General features: G+C 46.2%; 1 protein-coding gene across 4 annotated transcripts in view; it reads left to right on the forward strand.

Moving 5' to 3' along the window:
- The window catches only part of LOC119846237 (gastricsin-like), a 36985-nt gene that overhangs the window by 2862 nt on the left and 21052 nt on the right, over positions 1-13071 (forward strand). For 3 of the 4 annotated variants that reach the window (XM_038379626.2, XM_038379630.2, XM_038379627.2), the window contains exons 2-7: positions 3258-3394; positions 4842-4930; positions 5728-5914; positions 8539-8700; positions 9305-9462; positions 11099-12018. In XM_038379626.2, coding sequence (XP_038235554.1) covers positions 4865-4930; positions 5728-5914; positions 8539-8700; positions 9305-9462; positions 11099-12018 — 1493 coding nt within the window. In that variant the 5' untranslated portion in view covers positions 3258-3394; positions 4842-4864. The remainder of the gene's footprint in view (positions 1-3257; positions 3395-4841; positions 4931-5727; positions 5915-8538; positions 8701-9304; positions 9463-11098; positions 12019-13071) is intronic. The other variant, XM_043500351.1, reaches the window with a different exon arrangement.

Below are 13071 nucleotides of genomic sequence, written 5' to 3' on the forward strand. Positions count from 1 at the left end.
CTCACTGGAGGGTATGTAGCTGGCAGAGCGCCTCCCAGCTGAGCTCATGCGCTAAAAATAGCCATGGGAATTTTGTAGCAGAGGCGGGAATTCTGGGGAGCTACCCGTGTCCAAATCCTCCCGACCCTGGGGTACGAGCTGGGGGGGCTAGCTGTCCATCCTGCTACCTTGAGTATGGTAACTCAAGCAGAGCTTGGCTGGGAGGGGTTGGGAGGCACATTTCCAGCTACAGTGTAGGGACACTGTCACTGCCCCAGGCAGTCACAGGGGTGCATAGGGGTAGGAGTGCTCGCTGGTTTCATCTTCCCCGGAAAGCACAGCCAGTTAAGCATGGTGAGCAAGAAACCATGAGAAAAGGTATTCTAGATAGTTATATGCCAAAGACACAACTGACGACTAGGTCTTTAACAAAGGATAGCAGCATTTTGCTTCACTTGTGTATAGGCTATGGGGGATTTTAACAGATGGCTGGAGCAATTGGTGTAGGCAAAGGGAGCTGGATGATGGAAGCTCAGAAAGAGCTTTGAAGCACTTGTGTGTGTACAGTATGTAGGCAGACAGTAAATAAGGAGGGTTCTTGAGTTCTTTCCACTGTCTTGTAGAAAGTGATGTTTAAAATATGTTGTCGTCAATATGAAACATTTCCTAAAAATGTCCCACTTGGATATGCTGGCTTGTGGGTTTTTTCAGTTGCAGATAAGTTGTTTTGGGTAGCTAGGATATGCTCTGGACGTGTAGCATAGTCAGAAAACAGCATGTTTTTAAAGGATTGCTCCTTGAAGATATAGTCTTAAGAATCTAGGTATCTTCATCAAATGGATACAACTAAAATAGTCAGCAGCAAGGCATTGTCTGCAATGACTAGTTGACTAGGAAATCTGCAAAGATCGTTACATGGGTAGTTTTATCATCTCATTTTCTCAGTTCTGAGCCTTACAGCCTTTCAGTGGAAGCCATAACTCTCTATTCCAAACGTTTTACAGAGCCAAAGAACTGAGTGACAGAAGTACTAGTAGAGGGAGAGAGAAACAAAGAGGCAAAGGAAAAAGTTGAAGTTTTCTACTGAGATTTAAAATAGGATGGAGAATTGATAAGGTGTGTGTGTATGTGGGTGCACGCTGGGTGGAGGTGGGGTGGGAGGATGTTGATAATGGCAGGAGTTGTAGAAGAGAAGGCTCCTTGTGCCAGCAGTGATCAGATTAGTTGAAAGGCAGAGAGGAGGCTGATGCTAGATTAGTGGTCAAAGTCTGTGAGGTCTGCTGGAGCAAGTTTGTGGAGGGTTTTATAAACAAGGAGGCCAATTTTGAACTGAGTCATGAACCTATGGAGTTATTCAGGGTTGAGGATGATGTGATTGTATTGGTTATAAGAAGGCAGGCTGCAGAATATTGCATTTTCTGGAGTTGGGGAAGCTGGGACAAAGAAAAGCCATTGAGAAGGTCATTGCAAGAATGAAGTTGAGAAGAGATTTAAGGCTTGTCTGCTCTACAGTGGCATCACTGGTGCAGCAGCTATACTGCTGCAATCCTGGAGCATAGACGTACGCTGTGGTGACAGAAGGGTTTTTTCCGTCCCTGTAGTAACTCCACCTCCTTGAGCAATAGTAGCTAGGTCGACAGAAGAATGCTTCTGCATCTACACTGGGGGTTTAGGTCAGTAGAACTGCAGAACTCAGGGGTGTCAGTGCTGTAGCTATGTCAACGTAAGTTTTAAGTGTAGATCAGGCTTAAGGTCTGGATGAGGATTCATCAGAGGTAGGATTGGGGCAGTGGCAGGCCGAGGCAGTGTTTCAGAGGTGGGATGGAGAGATACCCAGGTATGGATAGGGAAGGAGAAAAAAAGAGCAGAATCAAGTCAGACCATTATGTACACCGGAGGCAAATGGGATATTATTTGTTACTGTAATGGTCAAAATGTGCTAGCTGTACATGGTCACTGCCGCAACCTATACATGTGGGCTTGAGGATATGACTTTTGCCCAAGAGAATCATCTTTGTCTCTGAACTCTTGCTAAGCTGGAGTGACTGATGATGAAACTGATTATGTGCCAGAGCTTGAAATTTTCAATAGCATCTTCATTTCATTTAATTCTTGTAATCTCAGGCTAGTTGTCCATACAGATTTACACTCTCACTTCTTGGACTAGTAGATAATTAACACAAGGCGTCCTTTGGTAGTGACTGGGTCTGATTCTGGTGCCCCTGGTTTGATGTTGCGTTCAGTAAACTAAAATGTGTAATGCCCGTTTTTCCTATTACTAGTACGTGCATTTCCTGTGGACTAGATACTTGCATTCTCTGACAAGTACTGAATAGTTGTTTAGTTTTGTGTATATCTGGAATTTGTTTCTGTTATGATCCAAAATAGAATAGCTATTGTGTTGTTTGTCCCCTGGCTTCTATAGCTTCTTGCTCTCTGAACCTTGTTAGGAACCTTCTGTCTAATTCAGATGCATAGATTCCTAAAAGCAGCAGATACATGTGATTTTTAGTATCTTGGATGCTAATTACTAGTATTATAATTTATTTATATTGAGGTAGTGCTCAGAGGCCCACTAATGGATCAGGATAAAATTTGTCTTATTTCTGGAGATCAGTATTGCCCAGTGAAAAGAAAGTTGCTTGTGTTCTTTGTCTGAAATTTTATTTGCCTGTCTGTGTTTCCAGCCCCACTTCATTTATGAATGGTGTTGAGCTAATTCCTTAATAGCTGCACACACATTTGGTGTGTCTTTGAAAATGCTTGGCAGGCCTTGTTCGTTCTGCTGTAAGTGGTGTGGTGCAACCCCCATGAATGTCTGTGCCAAGTTCAATAGTGACGTTTGTTGGGTGAAAAATGGATGTAAGTGGCAAAGTAGGGTACCTTGTGCTGAACAGGTAAAGGGAGTGTAACTTGCAAACCAAGAGAGGGATGTGGGGAAAAAAGCAGCCAATAGGAGGGAGTAAGCAAATGCTAGTTGCATTTCCTGCTGACGTACATCTCATTTTGCTCACCCAGTGAATTCTGGATTGGTCTGCTTACACCTATGTTCTAATTTACCCCCAAAGTGTGTGTTATTTGTCAGGTCCCCACTGGATTTGGTCTTGGGTCTTCACTGGATTTGTCCATGCAGTGTGTTACATAAACTTACACTTATAAATTGTTGCTTTAATTTATGTTTTTCTTAACTTTTTAGAAAGATTAATAGAGAGATGATAAAAAATTTAGCTCTCTGTCTTTCTTTTCTCTGCCAATCTCTTTGATTGTATTCTTGTCAGGTGAAACATGGCACAGTTTCCACGGAACTCTAGGTGACTTCTTGACATCCGGGTTACCATGACACTCAGCAGAGGACTGTGGGAATAAAGTGGGAATCCCTCCCCGCCCTCAAAAACCACCTAATGGCCTCAACTGGGTAAGAATCAAGCAGGACTAAAGAGTTACAAACTTTCTTTTGTCCTCATGGATTATCTCATTAGGGCTAGGTCTACACCAGCGTTTCTCAACCTGGGGGTTGAGACACAAAATTGAGTCGCCAGAATGTTTCAAAGGGTTGCGTGGCAGCTTCTTTGGCTCCTGTCCCACAGGTCTGGCTGGGCTTGCCTCCCTGGTTCAGACACTGCAGCCTCTGCTGTCTGAGCGACACTCAGGTTTGGCCCAGCCATTATGATGACGGGAGTCCGGATAGGACAAATTTGAGTGAGTGGCACTGCAACCCCATGAGTCAGGTCACAACTCCACTCGCACAAATTTGGTCAAGTCAGGGGGGTGGAGCCAAACCTGAGTGGCGCTGCAACCCCGGAGGTTGCAATGTCCGGAGCTGAGAACCAAGCCCAACTAGCCCCACAGCACAGCAGCTGCAGGAGTCGTCGCTGTGGGGTGAGTGCTGGCCAGGACCTGACCGAAACCCCTCAGGGCCTCCACCCCAGGCTATTTACTGAGTCACAACAGGCCATAAACATTTACAAATGGGTCCTGAGCCCAAAACAGGTGAGAACCACTGGTCTACACTACAAACTCTTGCTGGCATGGCTTTGTTGGTTAGGGTTGTGATCTCTAGCCTAGACACAGTTATTGTGGCAAGATTGTACTTTCGCTTGTACAAGCTGTTTCCACACAAGGAGTGCTTTGCTGCAATACCCTCCGGGAAGAGCTATACTGATGAAACACTCCTAGTGTGGAGCTGGCTAGTGCCTAAGGAATTCTTCCTCGTTGTGGTTAGTCATAAAAAGGGTAGTTGATACCAAAATTCCAGAGTAACTTTGTTTTACGAACAGCTGCCATAGCCCCATTGTGTCACATTCATTGTTAGTTGCTCCATTGGTGCATAACTATGAAAATATTTTTCTATTAGGCCAAATATTTTTCTATTGGGTCCAGCTAGTCACGTAGCTGAAGTTGAAGTATCTTAGTTTGACATACCTGGTCATCCTCACAGCGGTGAGTCGACCGCAGCGGCTCCCTTGTCGACTCCACTTACTCCTCCTGCCAAGGTGGAGTACAGGTGTCGATTCGGGGATTGATTTATCGCGTCTAGGTGAGATGCGATAAATCAATCCCCAATAGATCAATCCGGCGGGTAGTGAAGACATACCCTTAGAAAAATCACTGGGTGATGAGTATGTGCACTGTGTGGCCTGCCTGTGTCATTGCACCCTGGCATGCATCCCACTCCCCCCTTCACTGAAGGCATTTAACTTCCAGTACACTTACAGGGCTCCGCTGAGCCATTCCAGCCTTTGCTCCACCACTTTAAAAGCTTGGGTCATTGGTTGGGATGAAACAATAATTATGGATCAAAAACACAAATGAAATTGTGCCCTTATCCTCTGTTTTTTTTTCCTCCCCCACCATCCCTCTAGGGCTCACCTGGTATGCTAACGTCATGGGGAGCTGCTGCAGCTACCTGTGCAGAGACAGTGTCCCGAATAACCACCCCACCAAATTTAAGGTAATACCCTTTATCCTAGAGGGAAAGCTCTGCAATTGACAGCACCAATGGGAATCAAGGCCTGCAAAATACAAGCCAAATTTCATGGAACCTACACATTAAAGCCCCTTCTCTTATGGGGAAATTCTTCTATATGGAATTCTTCTATATACCAGTGTTGCTGATTTTTAAGCAGGGAATCCCCTGCTTGCTGGTTCCATCCTCTGTCGTGTAGAAGGATTTGGATTGGCATCGAGATTCAATCTCCCAGTGCCAGAGAAGAAACAGATGCAATGGGAAGGGAAAATTGGATGGCTCATGTGTTATGCAACCTTTCAAATTGGGCCCAAGTCAGTGGGCTTCAAAAGTTACCACCATATGGTAGCTATTTGGTGGCTTGTGTGAAATGAGTGAGTGCATTTCAGCCTAATTGGCTGTAAACAGGTCTCCAGGTTGTAAAAGCACCAGCACAGCTGGCAGTAGTTGAACCGTTTGACAGTCTTAGCAGAGAGGCCACGAACTGGAGAGAAACTGAACTCTCCTCTTCCCTCTCAAGGGTGTCCTCCCTCCCCTGACCCTCCACCCCAATGCCTGTGTTGAGGCACATTCGCTGAGCTGCAGTCTTCAGGGCTGTCAATGTGGCATCTTTCACCAGCAATGAATTCACACTCAAATGACCTCCCCCATATCATCCAAGAGCAAGGCATGTTAATGAGTCAAGGGAGAGAGTGCTGGGGCTCCAGTAGCTTCCAGGCAAACTTACATCTGTCACATCTCCTTGTGTGAGCCTCCTGATGTGAGCTTTGGTGCCCCTGCAGGTAACAAACGTGGATGATGAAGGTAACGCTCTGGGATCTGGGCTTATGGAGCTAACGCAGATGGAGCTCATCTTGCACACACACAAGCGCGATGCTGTCCGGTGGCCGTATCTTTGCCTGCGCCGCTATGGCTATGACTCCAACCTCTTCTCCTTCGAGAGCGGACGCCGCTGCCAGACGGGACAAGGTGTCATGTCTTTTGGGGGAACAAACCTATCTAAAGCTTTCAGCTGCAGAGTGCTGTAACTGCTTGGTGCTGACTTCTCCCTTGCTTATTACATTTCGGAAACCTGCTTTATACCCTGCTTCATGCTCACAAGCGATAGCCCACCCCTAGGGTACTGTAGTGTGTTTGCATGTGCATTTAATACTCCCAATTAAGACATTAATGTTGGAAGCTTGTGTTTGAGGACAGAGACATCATGTGCTTTTACTCTTGTGGCCTATTTTGGCTCTCTTGTTTATATTTATAGACTTAAAGTAACTAGGCTATTGAGAAACACATCTAGAATTGGCTCTCATTGTATCTTAAGGTAAGCAGTTTTGGAGTGGAGTTTCAGTTGGATCAGAGACCATTAAAGAAAACCCAGGAAGAAGTTAGTGATTCTATAGGCTTACTCTTCTGCGTTGGCACTGAGGAGGTGCTAGAAATGCCACCTTTCTATGGGATATGAAACCAAGGTCCCACAAGGTGCTTTTTGCAAGGGTGAGGCTGTTGGCTCTGGTTTCCTAGCATATTTCAACTTCAGATATTTGCTTTTGAATGCATGTCATCATCTATGTCCTCTGTACTACTGTCTGCCAAGCCTCTGCTCTGTCTTCGTTTAGGTCTCTTCTAAAGGCTTGCTTGTTGCACAATGACCCAAAAAAGTGAGTCAATGTTAGTTTTTAAAAAACCCTCTCCTCCTCTGTTCTAGTCTTTCCAGTGTATTCTGTCTTCTCTATCAGCCTTGTTTAGCAGTACTACTACTTTTACTGCTTTTTATCCATTGATCCTGCAGCACTTTGCCAGGTGGGGGGAGGGTAGTTCCAAAAGTGCCCCATTTTTTACATGTGGGGAAACGGAGGCATAGATATGACGTGACTCACCCAAGAATACACCATTCAGTCAGTGGCAGAGCTGGGAATAGAGCCTATGTTTCCTGATTCACACTATACCATGCTGCCTGTTAAACTATAAGTTTCTTGGCATAAGGACTATCTGTATATTACTTGTAAAGAGATGAGCATATTCTTGGCACACAGCAAAAGAAAAAAAAAATCAGGTTATGTCCCCCAATTAGCATCATGTGTGTTGAAAAGTCCTCCAATATCTGAATGAAGTCCACATCCCTGTTCTGCGACTGTTTATAAAGTACTGTGTGTATTTACAATGCTGTGTGCTACTCTTTTATAATATTTATATAAACAGGATTTGCCTTTAGTGGAATTGCATGCTTATTGGTTGTCAGCAGGGTGGGACCTGTGTCTTTTTGTGTGTGTCTACTTTGCCTTTTGCAGGATTCCGATCAGTCGTTGGAATGCTGTTACATTTACTTGGGTTTTTTACGGAGCTCTAGATAGCACAGCTAGGGTAGAGACATTCACTCTTCACCTACAAAGAGAGCTTTCAGAGGGCACAGGCTAAGTCATCCATGTCCTCTATATGCAAAGATAAATTTTATGGAAGCCATGGTGTTTTGATCTGTGTACATTTCCTCTGGTTCTTTTCCTGCTCATAGAAGACTTTCGCACTTAATTGATTTTGTTTGGATCATTCCTCCCTAGACCCAGTGAATAAGACGGATGTATATACTTTCTGGCAAGAATATTTTTTCAAATTTTTTTTCAGAGCAGCAGCAGTTGTTGCCATGCTGTTGTCCTTGTTGCTATGGCTTTTGTGCATTCATGCGTGTGCGCACCAGCATGTGATTGGTTAGTTCTGCGCATGCTGACTATTGGTCAAACTATTTATCTGGGGAGCCACCGTGTCATCTGATACATTTTAAAAGTGGGGTGCAGTTGCCCGTCTCTTCCACATACATTCTAGGTGCCCAATCCAGTTCCCATTAGACTTCATTGACAATGGGAGTTGGATCAGGCCCCAGGTAAAATGAAAGAATGGAAATTACAAGTGAAGAGCCTCATCTGTGACCCAGTATACCATTCTTATCTCCAGATGAGTTAACTAATGTGAAGGCGGCATTAGATGCACCAATTAATTGATCAATAGCAACTGTGGTGTTATGTTTCTAGTGATGTAACAACAGGATACACTATACAGAAATATCACCTTAGGGGGTGTTTTAATATTGACAATATCTTACAAAATATTTCCCTGTAAATCATAAATTTGGGTGTAGAGAAATACAGGACTTGCCCAACAAGGTCAGAGGAGTTGTCAATTTAGTTTAGTATCCTGTTTGAAATATTGGCTCCCACCATGAGCTTTAGAGGAAAATGGAAGAAGCTTCATAACGAGCAATTGTTTAACAACCGGTGTATAGAGGAAATTTTTTCCTAACCCCGGACATTTAGTATTTGGTTTGTACCCTGAAGCATGAGGGTTTATACCTCTTACATATTTGTGTAATTCTAATGGAAGGGTGAATAATCCCATTACCTATATAATGTCTGATCTCTTTTTGAATCCTGCCAAGCTTGTGACCTTATCCTGTGACTGTGAGTTGCCCAGGTTAATTGTGTTGTGTTAAACAGAAACCTTTTTCAATCAGATTTTAGGTTTTGTTGCTTTCCAAGGATGAGACTACATTCTGATTAAACTAAGATTGTACTTGTCTCTCCCCACCTCCCTTCTTTGTATTTGCACAGGGATATTTGCCTTCAAGTGTTCAAGGGCGGAGGAGATCTTTAACCTGCTGCAGGACCTGATGCAGTGTAATAGTATCAATGTGGTGGAGGAGCCAGTCATCATGACTAGGAGCGGTCACTCCACTGAGCTGGAGCTATCCCGGACACCCCAGACACCCAACAGTAAGGCTTCCAAAGTGCTAGGTCCAGGGGAATGGAGGGGTAGAAGAAGTTTCTCTAAGTTTATCTCTGTGTTGGGTGCTGGTCTCCAAGCCAAGGCTACATTCCCCTAAGCAGCTGGTGTGATCTGTCTGGCCTCTGAGCTGGGACCTCGAGTCCATGTATGTTCTGTGCAGCGTGCTTAAAGCCTCACTTGTTTGCAGACGTGATACCTTGTTCCCAAGGAAATGGGAACAAAAACTGCAAATATCAACCTTGTTCTCCGACTCCAGTCGGATTTCAGGAGGAGCCCTGCCAAGTGGCCTCTTTAGGGAACAGAGGGCTCCTGAGGGGAACCTCAGCTAGAAGAATGTGTGTTTGTTTCCCACTTTCATAAACGTGACTTAAGTGCTGGTAAATTTAACCCAGGGGGCCTAGCCTGCATATTTACAACAGGTGTACACATGGTAGGAGCCTTCCCCAGCCAAGCAGGCTCTGCCTTTCCAGCACGCCTGTTTAATAAGGCCCTTTGAGAAGCTGTCCCATGGTGCAGATGCATCTGCATCTGTATGCAGGGCCAGTGTGATACTCTGCCTCTAAAGCATGTCTCTCTGAATTCTCCCTCCAGCTCTGGGATACACTGTTCCAGGGTTCCCCAATGGATTCCACAGCTTCCCTGGGGAAGCTCCATCCTACTCCACAGCCCGACACCCTTCCATGAACAGCTTGAGACACTCCTCCATTGGGGAGGACTCCACACATGGCCTCATTGGGCCGGATGAGCAGGTAAGCCCAGGTCTCCTGATCTCCATTGCTGCAGGGAACTCGTAGCATGTCTGCTCCTTCTCTTCTAGGATTCTTGAGGGGTTCCAGGCTCACGCATCTGCTCAATGCTAAGGAAGCCCAGGGACCCTCTTACCTTATCAGTTGCTCCTTCTTGGCTGTTTTACTTAGTTTCACTGTTGCAAATTTGTACCCCCATGACTACTGGCTAAAACAGCTGCTCGCATTGAGAGCTGGGTGTAGCTTCCCTGGTCGATCAGTAATGATCTGCCCCTTGTTTGACAGCAGCATGCAATTCCCTCCTGAGACTGTATGTGCTGCTTCCACATCCCTACCAGCCCCAAGCTAAACTCTAGGCTGGATACCAAAACTCAGATTCTTGCATGGTGTTGTGCTACCACTACACTGCCGGGGCAGCTGATCTTCGTTCTCTGTGCTTAGGCTCATGGATTTATCATACCAGCTCAGTCCATTAGACCCAGTGTCTTGTCTCCATCATTGTCTGATAGCTGCTGTTTCAGAGTCACACAAACCTAGGCAGGTGTGGGCTCCTTCCTCATGTCATTGTTGTGTCCTAGGATACTTTATATAGACCGCTCAAGAAGATATCTCACCTTGGGTAGACGGAAATTCACATGCTCCACATCAGAGTTTGAACTCAACTTGAGACCTGTTTAAAAATGTATCATCGATATTTTGTTTTAAACCATCTCATGTGCACAAGTTGCTCATGTTGAAAGGAGCCTGTGTGAGGGCAAGACTGTGCTACAAACTTTTGCCACCACGGCTATGTCAGTCGGGGTGTGATGACTCGTGATCCATGGCAGACAAAGCTGTACTGGCAGAAGCCCCTACTCTAGATGTAGTTGTATTGGCAAAACTGCAATTTTGCTGGTATAGCTCATTTTTTGGGGGGGCTAGAATAAGCTTTACTGGCAAAAGCACAGTTATGCTGGTATAAGCTGCATCTACACTAGGAGCGCTTTGGTGGTGTAATATACCAGTATAACTATACCAGCAAAGCACTTCTAGCGTAGATCTGGCCTCAGACCCCGGAGAGCCACATGTCACTCCCTTGATGAATAGTGGCTCTGATCGTAAGGGAGAAGCTGGGGAGTTATGGGAGCGAGGAGCAGAACTGAATCAGGCCAGACTAATGGGGAAGCTTTAGAGCCATATTATTTCCCCTTTATAACTGCAGTTCTTCATGGCAGTTTCTAGATGAGCAGTGTGAGAGGAAATACAATTGAAATCTGATAAGTTGCTGCTCATCCTGCCCCTTAGAAACTAAATTCACATCCAAGAGAGAAAACAAAACTCATTCCTGTTTCCAGGTGCTGGGTGTTTGGTTTGCAACAGTTGATGTGTAAACATAATTTTATTAAAGCTGCATCCCTTTCGGGCAAGTTTCACTCCCCACTTTCTCGGCACACTGCCCCTCCAAGTTTTTTCAAGACCCCCCCCCACCCCGCCGGTTTATCAGCTGTCAGACCCCTCACTCTTCTCACTCACATTCTCAGCTGTATTTACACTCAATCCCACCTCCACCGCCTGTATTTTGGGCTCTGATCTCTTCCTATCATTGTCCCCCTCCCCAGCATCACCCTCTGCCTCTAAAACGCATCTTCTCTCCCTGCAGTCCCACACCTATGTGAACACAACCAATGGCGAGGAGGAGATAAGGGGCCGGCACTGCATGCATTCGCTGCCTGAAGTCCACCCTCCTTTCCTGCACGGGAACCACAGCTGCTCTCTGGAGGACCGAAACCCCCAGGTCTTCCTGCAGCCAGGGGAGGTGAAGTTTGTGCTGGGTCCTGCCCCAGTTCACAGGCACATGGTGAAACGTGACAGCTCCTGCCGTTACCATCGGGAATGCGGTGGACACATTTGTGCCCCTAACAACAACAACGAGTGCAAGGATGAGTGCCTCGTGCCTAGGTGTGTGTACGAGAATGTGAATGGCCTGCTGCCTGCTGGGGGCACATCTCTCCGGCGTGGCGGGCGCTTGAAACTCACCCGGGAGGACCTGGGCTTAAACAGCTGCTCTCACCGCAGGACGCCCCTGCTGCACTACGAGAACCTGCCATCCTTGCCTCCTGTGTGGGAGTGCCAGCCGCTGCGGCAGGACGAGGACTCTGGGGACGTGCTGACTCCTTCTCCAAATGGCTACCCCGAGCCGGACGAAGACGACCCCCTGCAAAACTACATGAACTCGGAAAACACTGCACTGCACAGCGGCCTGCGTCGGGATGACTTCTTGCAGCACCGCCACAACTGCACGCCCAGTGTCTTCAGCTTCGACTTCCGCCGGCCCTGCCCGGAGCAACAGCGGCAACTCAACTACATCCAGGTAGAGCTGGAGGGTGACCCCCACAAGGGGCGCCAGAGCCACCAGGTGCCCTGCGCCCCGCTTTCTGCCACCCATCCAGCCAGCAGGATGGACTCGTATGCGGTCATTGACCTTAAAAAGACAGCAGCCATGTCCAACTTGCAGAGAGCGCTGCCCAGAGACGATGGGACTTCAAGGAAAACTCGGCATAACAGCACCGACTTGCCTGTGTAAGGGAAACACTGAATGCAAGCGCTGCATTGTGGCTTTCGTACCTGCCTTTCAGTGTATCGTGTAGCGTGACTTTTGTTCTTTATTGCCCTGATGCCCCGTTAACCTTATTGCTCAATACAGCATCCTGGGATAGCTCCATCACACAGACTTTAAAAATGTCTGTCTGCCTGCCTCTCTCCGTCTCGCCGTTCCTCCCGTGTCGTTTGTTTTTAAAGCCTTGCAGAGCAGCAGAAAACGTTTTTTGTTTGTTTTTTATTTATTTATTTATTTATTTTTAGTTATTTTGTAGGGGGCCAGCATTCGAAATGGCACCAAGCGGAGTATAAACGTGAACAGGTCATTCATGGACCAGGGTCAATCTCCCTGCTTTCATGGCCTCCGTGTCAGCAGCCTGTGTAGAGAAGACCACAGGGGGTGGAGAGCATATTGGGAGCGTTTTAAAAAAACCATAGGAGCAGGGGGAAAGACGGGGAATACAAGTGGAGTTTGAGGTTTGGGATCAGGGAGCCCTTGGTGTGTACGTCTCTGTCTGTCTTTTTTTGTAGATATTCAGAAATGTTTTCCAGCTGCCCATTTATTTATTTATTTTATTTTTCTATCTATTTATTTTATTTTGTCAACGTTCTTTTGCATCAACGTTAAAAGTGCCAAGCCAATGGCATCATGCAATGGATCTGCTTGGTGTTCAACTCCTTTTTTTGGGGCGGGGGGGGAGATATGGTGAAAAGGGTGATGTATTACATCCAGATGCTTTGTGGAACACAAATGGGGAAAGAGTAGCTGTGACTCAAAGCTCAGTTACCTGGAATGCACTGGTGGGAGTGAGTGCAGAACACATGGAAGTGTGAGCATAACTGCGAGGCAACCAAGCTTGGAGTCCTATCTAAGGAACATTGCCTACTCCCACACCACCTCGCTGAGTCCGTGTGAAATAATTGACTAGTGTTTTAGCTAAATGCATGGCTCTTTCCTTGTATTGTAGACTCAAAGTACTAAACTGAGCTTTACTATGACTCCATTGGCTTTGAGTGGTTGTAACCAGTTACCCC

The sequence above is a fragment of the Dermochelys coriacea genome, chromosome 21 (assembly GCF_009764565.3).
Source record: "Dermochelys coriacea isolate rDerCor1 chromosome 21, rDerCor1.pri.v4, whole genome shotgun sequence".
Lineage (NCBI taxonomy): Eukaryota > Metazoa > Chordata > Testudines > Dermochelyidae > Dermochelys > Dermochelys coriacea.